The 15,878-nt window shown below is 45.1% G+C and overlaps 1 protein-coding gene across 7 annotated transcripts in view; it reads left to right on the top strand.

Annotated features, from left to right (window-relative positions):
* The first annotated feature begins 12,394 nt into the window (after positions 1–12,394).
* GLIS3 (GLIS family zinc finger 3) overlaps positions 12,395–15,878 on the top strand; it is a 465,077-nt gene continuing 461,593 nt past the window's right edge. For 4 of the 7 annotated variants that reach the window (XM_037798109.1, XM_037798112.1, XM_037798110.1 and 1 more), the window contains exon 1: positions 12,395–12,695. Coding sequence is in view for 1 of the 7 variants with exons in the window: in XM_037798114.1 (XP_037654042.1) it covers positions 13,696–13,708 (13 nt within the window). In the remaining 6 variants the exon portion in view is untranslated. Of the gene's footprint in view, positions 12,696–13,363; positions 13,709–15,878 lie in introns of those variants that run through there. The other 3 variants (XM_037798113.1, XM_037798120.1, XM_037798114.1) reach the window with 3 other exon arrangements.

Genomic DNA, 15,878 nt, shown 5'->3' with positions numbered 1-15,878 from the left:
TAATATGTGCTAGGCATTCTACATGCCCCACCCCACACCCCTTATTTCTAATCAACAGAAGAGGAGTACCATACAGGTATGTGGCTTCCATTTTAGAGGACTCCCCCCCGACTAGAGGCAGCATAGCATAATGCTAATAGGACTGCTGGCTCTGAAGCCAGAAGACCAGGATATGTGGAGGAGCTACTAACTAGTTGTGAATCCTGGGAAAGAAATTTAACCTTCCACTGCTTCAGTGTCTGCATCTTAAAATGGGTATAAGGTTACCCACCTTAAAGGGTTGTTGTGAGGACTGAATGAGTTAGTGTATGTAAAGTACCTGGTGTGGAGTGAGCACATAGGAGAAGAGAGCTATTCCTATTGATGAGTAAACCGAGGAACAGAGAGATGAAATGATTGGGCCAAGGCCACCCAGCTAGGACAGCCAGGATTCAGACCCAGATCCGCCCAGCTCCAAGGCCCCACTTTGTCCCACTAGGCCCTGTTGAAGTCAGAGTGGAGCCATGAAACAAACACGAGAGAAGTGAGAGGACCACAGGGACAGCATATTCAGATGGCAGAAGGAGGAAGAGGAATATGAGAAGGAACAAGGAAAAATGAGGAGGAATAATAGGAATAAAGAACTTTGAAAAATCTTTTCTATTTTTCTGATCATTAAAGTAAAACAGGGTCATTCTAAAAATTAAAATATCATAGAAAGTTTCTGTAATCTAACCACCACTCCTGCTCCCCTACTAGACAACCACTGCTGAGAGATTTAAGAAAAAAAAAACAAAACAGGACATTTTAGTGTCATAGAAAGCAGGGGAAGCAACTCAAAAAGGCAAGGGTAGTTGATTAGGCCAAATGAGAAAGGTCAGACCACCAGGCTTGGTGTCTGGGAGGACAGAGGAGGAAGTCAGGGCAGTGGGCAGGGTGGGAGTGATACAGTCCTGGTTAGGATTGGAGGACATCTGGGGGTGGGGGCAGTCGGCATAGACAGCTCCAAAACAAGGGGGCTGGATCAGAGAGTTGCAGGGGCAGGAAACTTGTTGTGCTGTGGAGCTCCTTGGCAGTCTAGTGAAGCTTATGGACCCCTTCTCCGAATAAAGTTGTGATGCCTACAGTAAAATACAGGGGATTACAAAAGGTAACCAACTATACTGAAATTTGGTTCTATCCATAGACCCCTTGGAATTAAGAACTCCTACAAGATGACTTCTGGTTCTAAGATTTGGTGCTTTCAATAATTCTCCATCCTTAGAAGCTGCCTGCTGCCCAATCCTCTAAACCTGTCGGCATAGCAACCAGAGGCTATAACCAGAAGGTAGAATTGGTCCAAATCTCTAGCTCCAGATTAGGTCTTTAGATCTTTATGTGGTTTGGGAGCCATGAACATAAAGAAGTTGGGTAAAACATCAACATCCTAAACCCACTTATTTCAGAAGAATGTTGGCAGAGTGGAAGGAGCTTTGGTGATTTTATGTGCTGATCCAGTCTTCACAGTGTTCAAAAAAAAAACTTGTCTCCTTACAGAAGATTCTTGGTATGCTGCACAGGCTGACAAGATGCCGAGGCCCCTCCTCTGGGGCTGGATCCGGGCCCCTCATCTGTGCATCTTCACACTCACAGCCTGGCCACGGAGGACAGAGGGGCAGAGCAAATGTGAGTTGGCACTGAGATTAATGGGCATGTTGGGATTTAAGCTTGCAAACAATATTCAGAAAATCACCAGCGACTCTCCTTGAACCAGGTGGAGAGCAGGAGGAGGACAGGCAGCAGGTATGGCCCTGGGAGCATTTGAGAGGCACACTGGGGCTCACATACTAGACCAATGAGTTTGACTTTTTCTTATCAAGGATCCTGTTGGAAACTGGCTGAGCCTGCCTAAAAAGTCATGATTAAAATAGTATAAACGGTTTTACATAGAGTAATCCCCTTTACTGTTCAATTACCTTTTTACATTTTTTCCCATGGAGTGCGTCCATGGGGTAAGGGCTCCCTGCACCTATCACCCTTTTCTAGATGTGAAATCATCATGCCACGACCTCCATTGTTGGAAGTACAACTTCGGGTTGGCTCTGTGTAGTGTGAAATGAAGAGAAAGAGTGTGTAGCAGAATCCTGATATGGAAATTTAGACTTAAAAACATTCTCTGATGGTTTGGCATCCTCAGGATAAATTGGTCATAGTTTTCAACAACTCAGATCAAAGCCAAATGCCGTTTGTATTCAGACAGTGATTCAGGGGCCATGTCTTATTTGGTTTCTTTGAAAATAGAGCACAGGCATTTTTTCATACCTTTGAGAAAAATCTTTTGGCCACCAAATTTGTGCACTGTAAATTTTATTGAACCCTAATGCAAAGTTCTACATCCTGTCTCAAATGTCTCTCTCGGAGTTATCCCAGTATCCCCAAGCTGGGTTGCTTGTTGCAATGATGGTCTCCTGATGTAAAGTGAGAGGAAAAAAATAGGCCAACTGGTAAAGACAATAAATAAACGAGAGTAAATAAAACACTTTCAGAAGATTATAAGGCACACATATGGAATGTCTACTTTCAGAGTTAAAATGTATATGAATGTATATGTAAATCAGCCATCCAAACAGAGCTGTGGAATGCCAGTTTAGGCACAATTACGAAGTAGCAAAATTTGTCTGCCATGATCTTTCACTCCCCTAGTCTGGATATTTTCCCATAATCTCCACCCCTCTTCTTTTTTAGATACTTTTCACCCTTCTCTAGCCTTACTTAGAGTCAGAATTGCCCTGATTTCAGTACCCACCCCAGGACTCCTCCTTACTCCATGCATTAGGGTTATTTGTACTCCCTAATTAAAACTTATGTGTTCTCTGACCCATTTCTACAAGGCCTTGCTGGGCAAGGAGGAGCTCTAGGTATAAGTGGGTACTTATTTAAACAACTACTCTTAAAAAAATTAACTCATAGCCAGTTCTGGACTATAATGAACAGATTATGTTTTTTGTATTATTTCCTAATTTTGCTTTGTTCACTCAGACTTTGAGTGCCTAGTATGTGGAACCAATGGCTTTGGTATAGTGGGAATTAGTGGGAATTATAGGAAAGTGCAGTTGTAAATCTGGGGGAAAGACATGCACACAAAAGAAAATGTTAAACAGCATGGCGAGATAGAGCAACAATTCGGAGATGACGTAAGCTGATTTTATTTTATCTAACAAATGCTTATATCGTATTTTCTGTGTAGCAGACAGTGTTCTAAGTGCTTAACAAATATTAACTCATTTAATCTTCAAAACAAGACTCTAAGGCAAATACTATTAGTATAATCATTCCCGTTTTGTAGCTGAAGAGATAGGCACAGAAAGGTTAACTGACTCACCCAGGGTTGCTCAGCTATTATGTGTGGAGCCGGGACTGAATCCTGGCAGTTTGGCTCATGAGTCTGGGTCCTTAAATCATCTCTATGCGGCTTCTCCAGTTTTAGGAGACAAGTGCAAAGTGTGGGACAGAAACCGGGTTCTGAGTTTGATGGGAGGAACCATGCCAGGTGAGCTGAAGAAGCCAGGGACGGCTCTGTGGCCCTGCTTCTCCACCGTGGCTGCCTGTTAGAATCACCTGAGATGATTAAAAAGAAGTTGGGACACTGACACCCCACCCTGGGCGAATGAACTCAGAATCTCTGGGATAAGACCTGGCCAATTCCAAGAACTTCTCCAAGTGATTCTAAAGAGCATCCAGCACTGAAAACCACTACCAGGAAGGAGGAACAGGAGCTGGATCCTGTAGGGTTGGGTAGAGCTCAGGAAGGAGGGGAGGGGAGGGTGTTCCAGGTGGGAGGTCTTCCCTCTTTTTGCTCTCTTTCCCTCTTCTTTTTCCAGTCTCCCCACCCTCCCTGCTCCTCATCGTCATCCTCCCCCTCCCCAACCCCCACTCCTTTGATCTTTCTTTGATCTTTCTCTCTTCTTCTCTGACCCTGTCCTTCCCTCCTTTCCTTCCTTCCTTTTTCCTCTTCTCTTCCTTTTCCCTATCAAACCCTTTACCCTCCTCCTTCCTTCATCCCCCTTCTCCTTCCCACCCCTTCCTTCCAGATCATTGCCTTTTGGTCATTTCACCCAACCTTGGCTCTCCTTCCCCAGTAGTAGGTGAGCAGTGGCAGGATTGAGGCTCTCAGATCAATCCCATACTCATTAAGAGTACTCCTGAAGGATTAAGGCTGGGATTTACAGACCCAGTTCCCAGGTAATAGCAGGAAGGTTAAATACTGGTAAGGAAAATGCTCATGTTGTGCCTGAGTCTGGGGGTGAGGGGACAGGAGAGCTTAGAAGGGGATTAGTTTTCCATTGCTGCTGTAACAAAGTACCACAAACTTAGTGGCTTAAATAACAAATTTAATATCTTAACTGTTCTGGGGTCCAACATGAGTCTCGTGGGACTGAGATCAGGGTGAAAACAGGTCTGCATTCTTTTCTGGAGGCTCTAGGAGAAAATCCATTTCTTTACCTTTCCCAGCTTCTGGAATCCACCCACATTCCTTGGCTCATGGCCCCTTCCTTCATCTTCAAAGCCAGCAACATAGCATCTTGCTGACCTTGATTCCTTTCTCTGCCTCTCTTCTTCTGCCTCTCTCTTCCACTTTTAAGGATACTGATGATTATCCAGGATAATTTCCATTGGTCATCTGATTACCAACCTTAATTCCATCTGCAACCCAGTTCCCCTTTACCATGTAACCTGATATCTTCACATGTTCCAAGGATTAGAATGTGGCTATTTTTGGGGGGGAAGGGGAACGGGGAGCATTATTCTCCCTACCACAGAGTAGGAAAAGGTTCTTCAGATGGACCACCAGTAAAGGTCATTCCATAAAACAGAATAGTAAGAGGAAAACCTTAGAGGCTTGGGAGAGCAGGTGAGGCAGGCTTTGAGGAACTACAAGGAGTTCAGTATCACCTGGGGTTATCATGTATCAGTTCATTATATAAACTATTTATACAGCATATTTTGCTCCTAAATTTTACATATAACTATGTTTACCACATGTCTCATCAATAAGCAGTACCATACAGAGGCAGTACAGTGTCCTGGCTAAGAGCACATGCCCTGGAGCCACAGGGAGCTGGGTTCTACCACTTTTGAGCCTGGGCCTGTGATGATTAAATGAAGTCATGAATCCGAAGTACTTGCTCAGCCCTTGGCACATATGATCCTGAAAAATGCAAGTAGTTATTATGCCCATCACTGAACTTTCTTAAGTGAATGTTTATAATCTGCCATCCTCATGTTCTCCTTAGTGTCCGCTTCTTGCTGGAAGAAAAAAAGAAAGCAGAGATAGGAGGGGCATTTCTGACTTATGCAACCTGATAGATAACATCATTATTATCAAGTTCAAATTATCTAACTACTGGGCCCTAAATTCAATCTAGAATCTAAGGACTCTCTGCCCCTGCCACTTACGCCAACAGCTCCAAATGGTATCTTTAAGTCGAGTTTTAAATGACATTTAGTTATGAAACAACACGGAAAGGCATGGGGGTGGGGTAAGCATTTGAGGCTGAATGGAAACTTTCTAAGGTAGGATTAATGACAGAGGCAACAACAACAAAAATGAGTGGATTTCAGAGATGCCTGGGAAGTCACTTCTATACAATTTCTTTTCTTTTTCTGAATGGCATGCCAGGAAAATCTTGGAGGCTCTGGTTTATCCGGGAATGTGAAGTCCAATTTCTATAGGAATTTGAGAATACATATATTTCCTATTAGATGCTCAGTTCTGGGGCTACATTTGTTAACCAGTAACTGAGAACATGTAGAAATGGCCTGGCTTCTCAAGACAGTTGTTTGACAACTAAATGCAAAAGCTACTCTAGGTGACCCTCAAGGTTGACCAGCTGGTCTGAAAGGGGGCATTGTGTAATTACTGGGGAAGTGGAATGTCTCTTGCTTAATATTACACTGACCAAAGGGTAGGAAGATCCTGAACAGAGAGCAAGAGCCATAATTTGAATTTTTTTAAAAAACTAGGCTAAAATGATGTTATAGAACTTGAAAATATACTCAACATATTCAAATATATAATAGGTGGTGAGTCCCTTTAAGGGTGTTTTGTTTATCCATGTACACTCCATGGTGCCTTGAACACCTTAGGTACTACCAAAATTTAGTGTAGTTTCAGCTATAAGTACCAGAAAACCCAACTCAAATTGGCTTTAATATTAAAAGGGATTTACTGGCTCCTGCATATGAAAAAGTCCAGAGGTCAGGTGGAGAGCAGGTGTGGTTCAACCAGGGCTATAGCTCCTGTTCTCTGCAACCTTCTCCACCAGGCCCTCTTCTGAATGTCAGCTTTCTCTATAAGCTAGAGGGGAAGACAGCTTCACTTCCACCTCTCCACAACACACAGCAAGTGAAAGGTCACCTCTTCTTGTGGCTCCCCAGAAAGAATGAGTAAACTCCTTTTTCAGAAGAACCAAATAATTTCCCTTCATATCTCATTGGCAAATTGGGTCACATGCCCATTCTTGAACCAATCCCTGCAGCCAGGGGAATGCTGTGCACTGATTGGCTTAGGCCTGGATTTATGAGTCATTCACTTTCCCCTGAAGCCCCTGGCTATGTCACTTATCAATAGGGGAAGCCCTGGTTGCACACGTGGGCTGGCCAGTGTCACAATTCCCATTCCGTCTTTGCAATAGCTCAGGTAGTGGAACTGAGGAATACAGTGGTTCAGTAGCTAGCCCATGGTCTCCCAGGAAGTGGCAGAGTTGTAATTCCTAGGGATTTTTTGTTTGTTTGTTTGTTTGTTTTTTTTTTGTTTGTTTTGTATTCATTTCTGGTTTATTTCACTCAACCAACTGTCCTCAATGTCCGTTCACCTAGTTGCATATCTCACAAGATTCCTAGGTTTTTAAATTCCAAAGTCCACATTCCTTTCAATACACCCTCTGCCTGATGAATGAACAAGTAAATGATCTATAAAATCAGGTCTCCCTGCCCTAGAAGAATAATAGGGTAATGGTTAGTATGGGAGACTGTTTTGGTTTGAAGCCTGGCCATTCCCTCACCCCCATGAGCTATGTGATTCTTTCTGCCTCTATCTTCTCATCTGTAAAATGGAAGTTAGTGCTATATCCTACCTCACTGGGGTGTTGAGAGAATTAAGTGAGGCAATGCAGATAATGAATTTGTAAGAGTGCCCCAGCCTGAAGGTAGTCGACACTTTTACCCAGGGCTGGTTTGCTTTGGGGGCAATTGGTCATTTGTCCAGTGGACAATTAAATTATACTCTTCCCTGCTCTACAGGGTTAAAAGAGAATAGAAATGTTCATGTACATGAGAGCCTCCTGAGTGCTTTAGCATCATGGGGATTTAGGAGTTGTAGAAAATCTCCAAGTTCATTTAAACCTCCTTACAGGCATATTTAGGACTCAAGGTGAGTGGGAGAGGAGGTTACATGCCACCGAATCACTTTTTCCAGAGGGTAATTCCATCCAAAACTTATTAGCTGTTTTCAGTTATCCTGATGGTGCTCTAATGCTGTCCTGCTTCCTTCATCTCCTCTCCCCCTCTTTTATTTTGCTTTTAACTGTTCTTCTTCTCTGCCCCCTAGTTACCTATTTTCCTTCTCTTTTCTTCCTTTTTCTCCCCCTCACTTATTATATATGTTTATTCTTTTGGTAGATTTAAGAGTGTGATGCAAATGATCTGGTTTGGGTGGGGTGAAGGAGGCAGCGGGATCTCAGCTAGGGAAGGACCACTGGGGCAGTGGAGGGGGAGGCTCACACTCCTAACACTAAGCATTGCATAGAGACTTTGAATTTTCTTCCCCAAGAAATAGAAAATACTATTTTAATCTTCAGTTTACAATGAAGGGTTTGTGGGGCACAGAAAGAGGACAGGTGTTTAGACTGTTTTGAAGTATTGAAATGATTACACATAAACCAAAAGATAAGTTGTTAGTGTTATTCACCATCTTTGAAAAGTGGGGAAACAATTCTTTCAATTCATTAGCTAATTAATTAATTGGCACTACTTACTTACTTGTACCCAGCACTACTGCTAGGCCTTGAAAGGCTTATGAGGAAAGGTAAATTATGACCATTGGAAGGTACTTACGGAAGGCAGTCATGGATCATCATGACCAGATAATTAACATTATAAAACCATGTGTAAGTGGCCAATATGGGATGTTAAGTGGTAAAGGAGTGGGAAACTAGCTGGCTGTGCAATATTGTGTATATTTATGGATTTGTTGTCAGTAAGCTCTTTGTAGTTGTGCCTTACTAGCATGTCAAGAAAATTAGTGCTGACCTTTGTAGAATATTAGATGCGATCTCAATTGGATTTGTATAAAATAGAAAGAAAACATTTACCAATCAAAAATGATTGAGTGACATCATATGGAGTAAGATACATGACACTTTGGTTGCTTGTACTTGCAGTGAAACTTTTTAGATTGTGTTTACTGTTTGACCTTAGACGGGAAAAGAGGTAAGATGCTATGAATATAATAGGTGTGAATAATAATTTTTAGAATTTCATCACTGTTGTGTAAGCAGGAGATTCTGGGTTGACTGCACCAATTAAGCAAAATTGGTAGAAAGACCAAAACCCAAAAGTTTTGTTAGGGTGTCAAGCACTAATAACATAGTGTGAAATCTGCTGCATTCCTTCATTTATACTTCTATCTTAGGGAGGTAAAATGAAAAATTTCCACCCTTTCTTTAAGTTTGCAAACACTGACTTATCCTACTGCATTTCTATATAACTGGACTCTTGCCAAATCCTGTGTGTGTGTGTTTTAATAGGCATAATATCACCAGTGCCTTTAGCTCAAATTATCTGCATTTTGGGGTTAAAATTTGTTTCTCTCTATGGACACCTTACTGGGGGGTAAGAATCTTTGCAAGTTTGTAAAGATTTGTCAGATCACTCAGATTGATGCCAATAATAGTTCTGAAGTTTTGCTGTTGGGATGTTTCCTCTGGGAGTCCTCTGTGTTCTACTGCTATGATTATGAGATTGTAAATGTTCTCATTTTGTACTCTAGCTGTGTGTGAGCAGACACACAGAGTCTATGCCACATCATTCCCTTTCTTTCTGATGCTGATTACTCCACTTGGAATAGTTTCCTTTCCTTATCAATTTTCTCTCCATTCTTTGAAGTCCAGCTCAACTAGCCAAGTTACTCCATGTCATGTTGCAGGAAATTATTCCTTCTTCCTCCACACTCTCTGCACAGTTAATTGTGCTTGCCCAATATGATCACAAGATGCCTTGCACTTATACACCTGCAGTGTGCTCTGCACACATTCAAAGGGCATGCACAGTGATGTTGAGGGAACTCCGGGCGTCTAGACTGGCAAACCTGGCTCTTCTCCCAACTTTCTTTAACTGTTTTCTGAGCTTCAGCTTCCTTTCTCTAAATCAGGGATTAATAATGGCCCTCTCATATGACTGCTTTGAGAATTAGATGAGATAATATGTGCAACCATTTCTTCAGGGTTTGCTATATTCCAGGCACTAGTCAAAATGATTCATGTAACATTTTCCCATGTACAATGCCTACAAGTGTTAATTCCTTTATCCCCAATCCTTGGACAGAGTAGTTACTCACTGAATATTTCACAAATGAATGAGAACTGGACTTGAGCTGGCAGCAGAGTCCAGTCTGCTGAGTCAGCTGCCCTGAGTCAGCGGTTGAGGCACATACAACATAAGTCTCCAGAGAGGGAAGACACTGACTGAGCTGCAGTTCCCACCTAGATGGCTGAAAGGCTGCCAAGGGTGTGATTCCTAAGCAAGATGGGGAGCTCACGGGGAGGGGAGAGTGTCATTTCTGAACTACACTATTTCCTTTCCCACCGTCTCTCATTACTCTCCCCCCGCCCTCGCTGACCAATTCAGCCCAGGAGAGGACAGATCTCATTATGAGTCACTCCAGGGTTGTCTTGGTAGTCCTGCATTTTTACTATATCCCATGGAATATAAGGACATTGCAGATCTACATTCTTGGCCAGGAAAATTTCAACAGTGCACTGTATCTATTTGGTGGTAAAGGTCATAGGAATGTTAGAGGCTTGTGATAATCCCACCTAAATAAAAATGACTTTCCCATCTTTGGCTCTTACAAGTGAAGAGAATTCTGGGGATCTCCAGGTTGATGTCTCATAATTTTCTCAGGGTTTTATTTTCATGAGCTATTGATTAAAGAAGGGTGTAGCACTGTATTTTTCCCTTCCAGCTAAGCTATTCCCATCGAGTGGGAATTTTTGGAAGTTTCTGTAAGTTTCAAAGATACCATGCTGTGCATCAAACCACTGCATTTGAAATGATATATGAGGGACAATAGAAAGTTGTGTCCCCCCCCCGCCCCCCAGCTTCCTCTAGGCTTGTCTTGTTCCTGGGGAGCAGCCCTTACAGCACAAGAGTCTGGATGAACAGAATTTCCCATGATGCATTGGAAGGGTCAGTGTTCCCATCTTGCTCTGTTCCTGAAAGCTGGAGTTAATGAGGAGTTTTTATGTGAATGTCAGGCATGTTGCAATAACTAGCCACAATGGGATAGTCATGGCAATTTCCACTACTTGATTTCTTTGTTTTTTTTTGTGATGTTGCTGCATGCTTCGTTTTATGAGTATTTTCTTTGTGTGTGTATGCTTGAACCTATCTATTGCCATTTTGAGCTTGGATACTTGTATTTAAAATGAGTTGAAGAACAGAGGGAGAAACTGGAAAATTGACAAACTGACATCTCCTGAGCACTTAGTATTTCCCTCCCTCCACTTCTGCTGATATATATTCTGATGATTAACATTCTGATAAATTTGTGTCCTAAGGGCAAGGGGAAAAAATGCCTTCCCTACAGGGAGTCTTGAAAAGAAGATTCTAGACTTAAGAAAAAGTACTGTGAAAACCTGACTTTTGTGATGTTATTATCTTGGATACAGACCAATTGTAGTAATATTCCTTCTGAAAAAAAGATAAATGAAAATTGCCAAAAATATTTTTGGTTTGGTTTTCTGGGGTGAGTCATTTTTATAGTTTAGGGCTTCTATCTTGATCATGGATTCTGTTTCCTGAAAGCTAATTTATATTTGCGTGAGCAGCCCTAGAATAAAATGCAAGGACTGGTGAAATGCTGAGTATATTGTGACATCCTAATTCATTTCACTCATGAGGGTGAATAATACTCTTACTGCAGAAGGGCCTCCCTGGACAGGCTATCATGCACATTACATATATGGAGTCCCAAGAAGAAAGTCTTAATTCTACTACAATACACACGGGGGACTACTAATAGGGGAACCACTAATAATAAACCTTCTGGTAACAATTACTTGAGGACTCTGATTGAATGCAGCAGAAATTCACAGTTTAGGTGGGATATGAAGCTGAGGATGTTGTATTCTTAGCCAGAAAGCTCTACTATCCACTATATAGATGCAACAGATGCAGGGAATGTTTCTCTTCTCCTAGCAGCCTGTGTTCAGAATTTTACAGCCTGGAAATACTTCCATCACCTTACTCTCTTCTCTCCCTAAACTTTACTTTAAATACATGCCCAAGTTATTCTTCGTGCTTCATCTATCCAGTTTCGAAGTTGTCCTGCGCACTCAATTCTGGATATTAGAAAGACCCTTTTGCCAAATTTCACTTTTCAGTTTCTACTCTCTCAGTTTTACTTCTGGCTATTTTTTAGTCTTGTTCTTCCTGATTTGACATCAAACCCTGTTGAAACAGGGTTTTTTAACATGAAAAAGTGTCAATCACGTTAAAAAAAAAAGTTCAACAAATCAGGCCCAGGCAGAAAGTGAGGCGTCTCCCCGCTGTTACCCTTCTCTGGAGTTCCTCGACTCCCTGGCATAGGGAAGTGTGTGTGAGCGCGTGGAGAGGGAGACACAAGCTCGGCCTTCGAATTGGCCAGCCGGGTGACCTGCGAGACCGCCCCCGTCCCCTCCCCTCCCCCTCGGGCGCTCACACTCAGGAAGCAGCTGGCTGCAGGCCGGCCCTCGCGGCCGCACACACATCCACACTCCTCGCCCGGCCGTCTCCCTCCCCCCTCCCTCCCTCCCTCTCTCCCTCCTTCCCTTCCCTGCTCACTGCAGCCGTGTCCACACAAGCTGTCCGGGCAGCCCAGAGTGCGGCGCGCACGGGCACCAGCGCCGGGGGCCGCCACCACAGCCCCGCCCCGGGTGCGCTGCGCGCAGCCGTCCAGTCTCGCACCCGTGTCTCCCCGACGGAATCCGCCCGACAGAAATTAGCCAGCATCCCGGGACCAGCCCCCAGCCACCCCCCTACCCAGGGCGAGGATGACCAGGACAGGAGAGGCAGAAAGTCGAAACTCAACTTTTTAAAAACATTATTGAGAGAGAGAGAGAGAGAGAGAGAGAGAGAGAGAGAGTGTGTGTGTGTGTGTGTGTGTGTGTGTGTGTGTGTAGGGGAGAATGAGCTGATGCCGAGGGTCCAGCCACTGCCCCCCGCCCCACTGCCGCCTCCTCCCCCTGCTGCCGCTGCCCTCGCACACGCGCGCGCACACACGGCACTTGGGCCGGGTTTCCGCGCTCTGTCCCTCGGCTCGGATGGGAGTTTTCGTTTCCGAAGGAGGCAGAGCCGGTGGAGCGCACTGAAGGATTGGAGCCCCAAGTTACTCCTCGCAAGCGCTGGTCGCCCGCTGTCACTCGCAAGCGCTGGCCGACCCGCACGCCGGGCTTTGTTGTGGAAATCCCGGTTACCTGGTAAGTGGATGCCATAGGAACTTTGCTTGCAGGCGAGAGAGGGAAAGAAACCGGGCGCCCGAGGGTGTAGGGGAGTTAAAGCTCAGAGACGCAAGCTAAGAATTAGAAATAGTTTTTCCACGCTAAGCCTGTGGCGTTCGTGCGGGTTTAAGAATACCCGCATCTTCACCCCTCAGATTTTCTAAAAGATCTATGGTTATTGAGATAGATAAGCAGTATTCAATCAAGAATAAAGCGGTGTTGTCAGTTGTTAAAGAGCTCAATGTTTAGATGATGGAAAGGAAATCAGGGTTTTAGTTTTCTATTTCGGAAGAGTTTTTGTCTTTGGTTTTTCTTTTAAACTAAAGGGGCCAGGGGATTACAAAATCACGCACGGGCATGGTGCACACCACGCACGAGCCCACTTCGAGGGGAAACTTTGGAGAAGTGGGAATCGATGGGATGACGTGAGGTTTCGCGCTCCCACTGGACTGTTGCCTTTTCTAGTTCCACGTGTTGGTGGAACTCCACAAATGCTGTGGTAGCCCTTTGCGTGCCACGCCGAACGCGTCCCTACTGCCCCGAGAGGTCCTCGGGTGGGGGATACGTCTGCCAGTCGCGGGGACTGGCCCAGCCGCGTTGTCTATAACTATACACCTCTCACTTCGCAAATGCGCAGTCACATTCAGACGCGCACACACTCCCCACCGGAGTCGTCACCTAGCGTTTACGTTTTTATAGGGCCCGACAAAATGTCACCACTGTTTGGGAAATGTCTCAGTCTCAGGGACTTTGTCCCGCGCGCGGCTCCGGTCCCTATGAATGACCCTGTGTGTATTTTGAAGTCTGCCCGGGCTGCTCTCTGGAAAGCGTGAGTGAGCCGCCGGCTCTCTTCTAGACACACACCTTGCCCCGAGCGACACTTCCAAGTTACTCACTGGAGCTGACAAGTCACCTCGGGGATGAGAAACTCACCCAAGTGTCTGGAAAACTTGGCCTTGGAGGATTTGTCATCCTGGGGATGATTCAATTAGGTACCTGAAGGGAGAAAGTTTGGGAAAGGTCGTTTCTGGCTTCGCGGGCCCCCTCCTCCGAATGCTTTGTAGTGTTGAGGAGGCGATTAGTGAAACATGACTCGAGGGTTAGGACGCTTGCTCGGTGGGGGGTTCCGAGCGATGGGACCGTGCGCTCCGGCGCCGCGGCTTCCCCCGGATCTGGGCGCCGGCCGGGCCCAGCAGGGCAGCCAGCTCGGGTCCCCGCCGCCTTGGGCTTCCCAGCCGCGGGGCCAGCGGCGGTGCCCTCTCGGCTCCAGCTTACTCAGGACTGGGTTGCACAACAGGAAGCCGGCAAGAGTTTGTTTTGTTTTGCTGCGCTCGCTAGCTCGCAGACGAGGAGGAGTATTAGGGGCAGAGGTGGCCGGGGAGTGACCGGGTCGCAGCAGCGCGCCCCCCGCTGGGTCTCATCGCCTCCGCCCCCGCGACCCGCTCCTCGTTCCACAGCAGGGAGCCCAGTGACCCGGGCCGCCGACTCAAGCGGGCCGAGCTAGCGAGGAGGGAACCGATAAGCGCTGCGCTCTTCTTCCCTGCCGCACCCGCCTCTCCGGGTCGGGCGGGTCCCCGGCACATCTCCCTGGCTGGAGAGACCCCCCCGCCCCGCTCCTCGGTGTTCCTCACCCTCAACTAACCTTTTCGGGTATCAGCTGAGCCCTGTTTCCCAGAGCGTCTAAATCCGCGAGACCCCGGGAGGTTACTTCCGGAATCGCAGTGAGCAGCGTCGATGCGAACTGGACTCTTGGATTCCGGCCCTTTTTACAGATAGGACATCTGCCTCTCCTCCAGCCGGCACATCCAGGCGTCCCCCATTTTGTCAGGGCATCATCTCCCCAGAATTGGGGTCCCGGGACCCTGGGGTTTGTAAGGAGAGGAAAGTTCTCCAGCTCCCCCCAGTGGACCAATTCCCTCAAATTATGAGAATGGGGAAATCTCAAGTATAGACTTAAAAAGCTGGACGGGACCTTGGCGACCATGTACAGACGAGGAAACCGAGACCCAAAAGCTTTAGAAGTTTTATCCAGTGTCTCGCAGCCAGCTGTGGCAGATCCAGGACAAAAACTTCATTTCCCAATTCCTGGTCCAGAGAATTCTTCTTGGCCAGAAGATAAACTAAAGACAAATGTAAAGTCTTGTTTCTGTGTTTCTGTCCCCTGTGAAAGCTTTGATAGTCATGATTTCTGCCTTGGGAGTTAGCGGAGATGTCTGTTTTCCCCTCTGCCTTGTGCTCCACTGGACCTCCTTTTTAAAACCAAACTGGAGAGCGTTTTTTTTTTTTTTTGTTGTTGTTGTTTTCTTTTGTTTTTGTTTTTGATTACAATATTGATTTGTGTTGGTTTGAATTTTCCTGTACCTCTTCTCTCTCCTCCATGTTTGCTTCCAGTGGTGATACCTGGAGCAGATAGACAGAACCTGCAAAGGTTTGCAGAAAAAGGATCTGCCACAATGTTGGTTGTTTATAAAAAGTCTAAAGTAATTTAGAGACAAGTGTTTGTAATATTAGTTGTTATTTCTGCAGTTGGGAACATGCTGAATTCTAAGAATCACCTTTAAATGCACTACATTTTTCCTGTGTTTTCACCAGTTGCCTGTGAAGGTGGGGGGGGGGGGGAGGAAGAGGCAGCATTTTTTTTTTTTTTTTCATCATTTTCAAAATACTTTTCCTTATTGGTAGTTTGTTAGTTCCTTTCTCTTGTTGCTCAGAGGACTTAGCAATCCTTAAGTATTAGTCGTTAAATCCAACTGTTGTTATAACTCTGTTTCCTTAGTTCTCACCTTGGCCCAGTTTTGGAACAGCATCTTCTCTCTGATCCCCTAATTCCACCCAAGATTCTTAATAGCAGTTTAGTTTTCAGAAATTGAATCCTTGGTATTGGTTTGCTTTGGTATAGGAAAGGCAGCTTTTTTATTGATGGAATCCGCAGTCCACCTTGTGGGTAAAATTCCTAGTAGGCCACAATAGACAGGGTAAAGAGGTTAAATAATGTTAAATTAATGTCTGGCACCAGCCCTGCCTTCATTCGTATGGCAGAGAGTGATCTTTCCATCATTTAAGAAGAGAGCTCAGTGTTCTCAGTCTGTTTTTCTGTAAGTGTTTTTTCCCTGCTAGTAAATTAAATGTGGGGGCATTCTTTACACTGTAGCTGCTTTCATA

The sequence above is a fragment of the Choloepus didactylus genome, chromosome 10 (assembly GCF_015220235.1).
Source record: "Choloepus didactylus isolate mChoDid1 chromosome 10, mChoDid1.pri, whole genome shotgun sequence".
NCBI classification, from domain to species: domain Eukaryota; kingdom Metazoa; phylum Chordata; class Mammalia; order Pilosa; family Megalonychidae; genus Choloepus; species Choloepus didactylus.
Note: the sequence above shows the minus strand (reverse complement) of the source record. Positions and strands in the feature narration are given on the sequence as shown.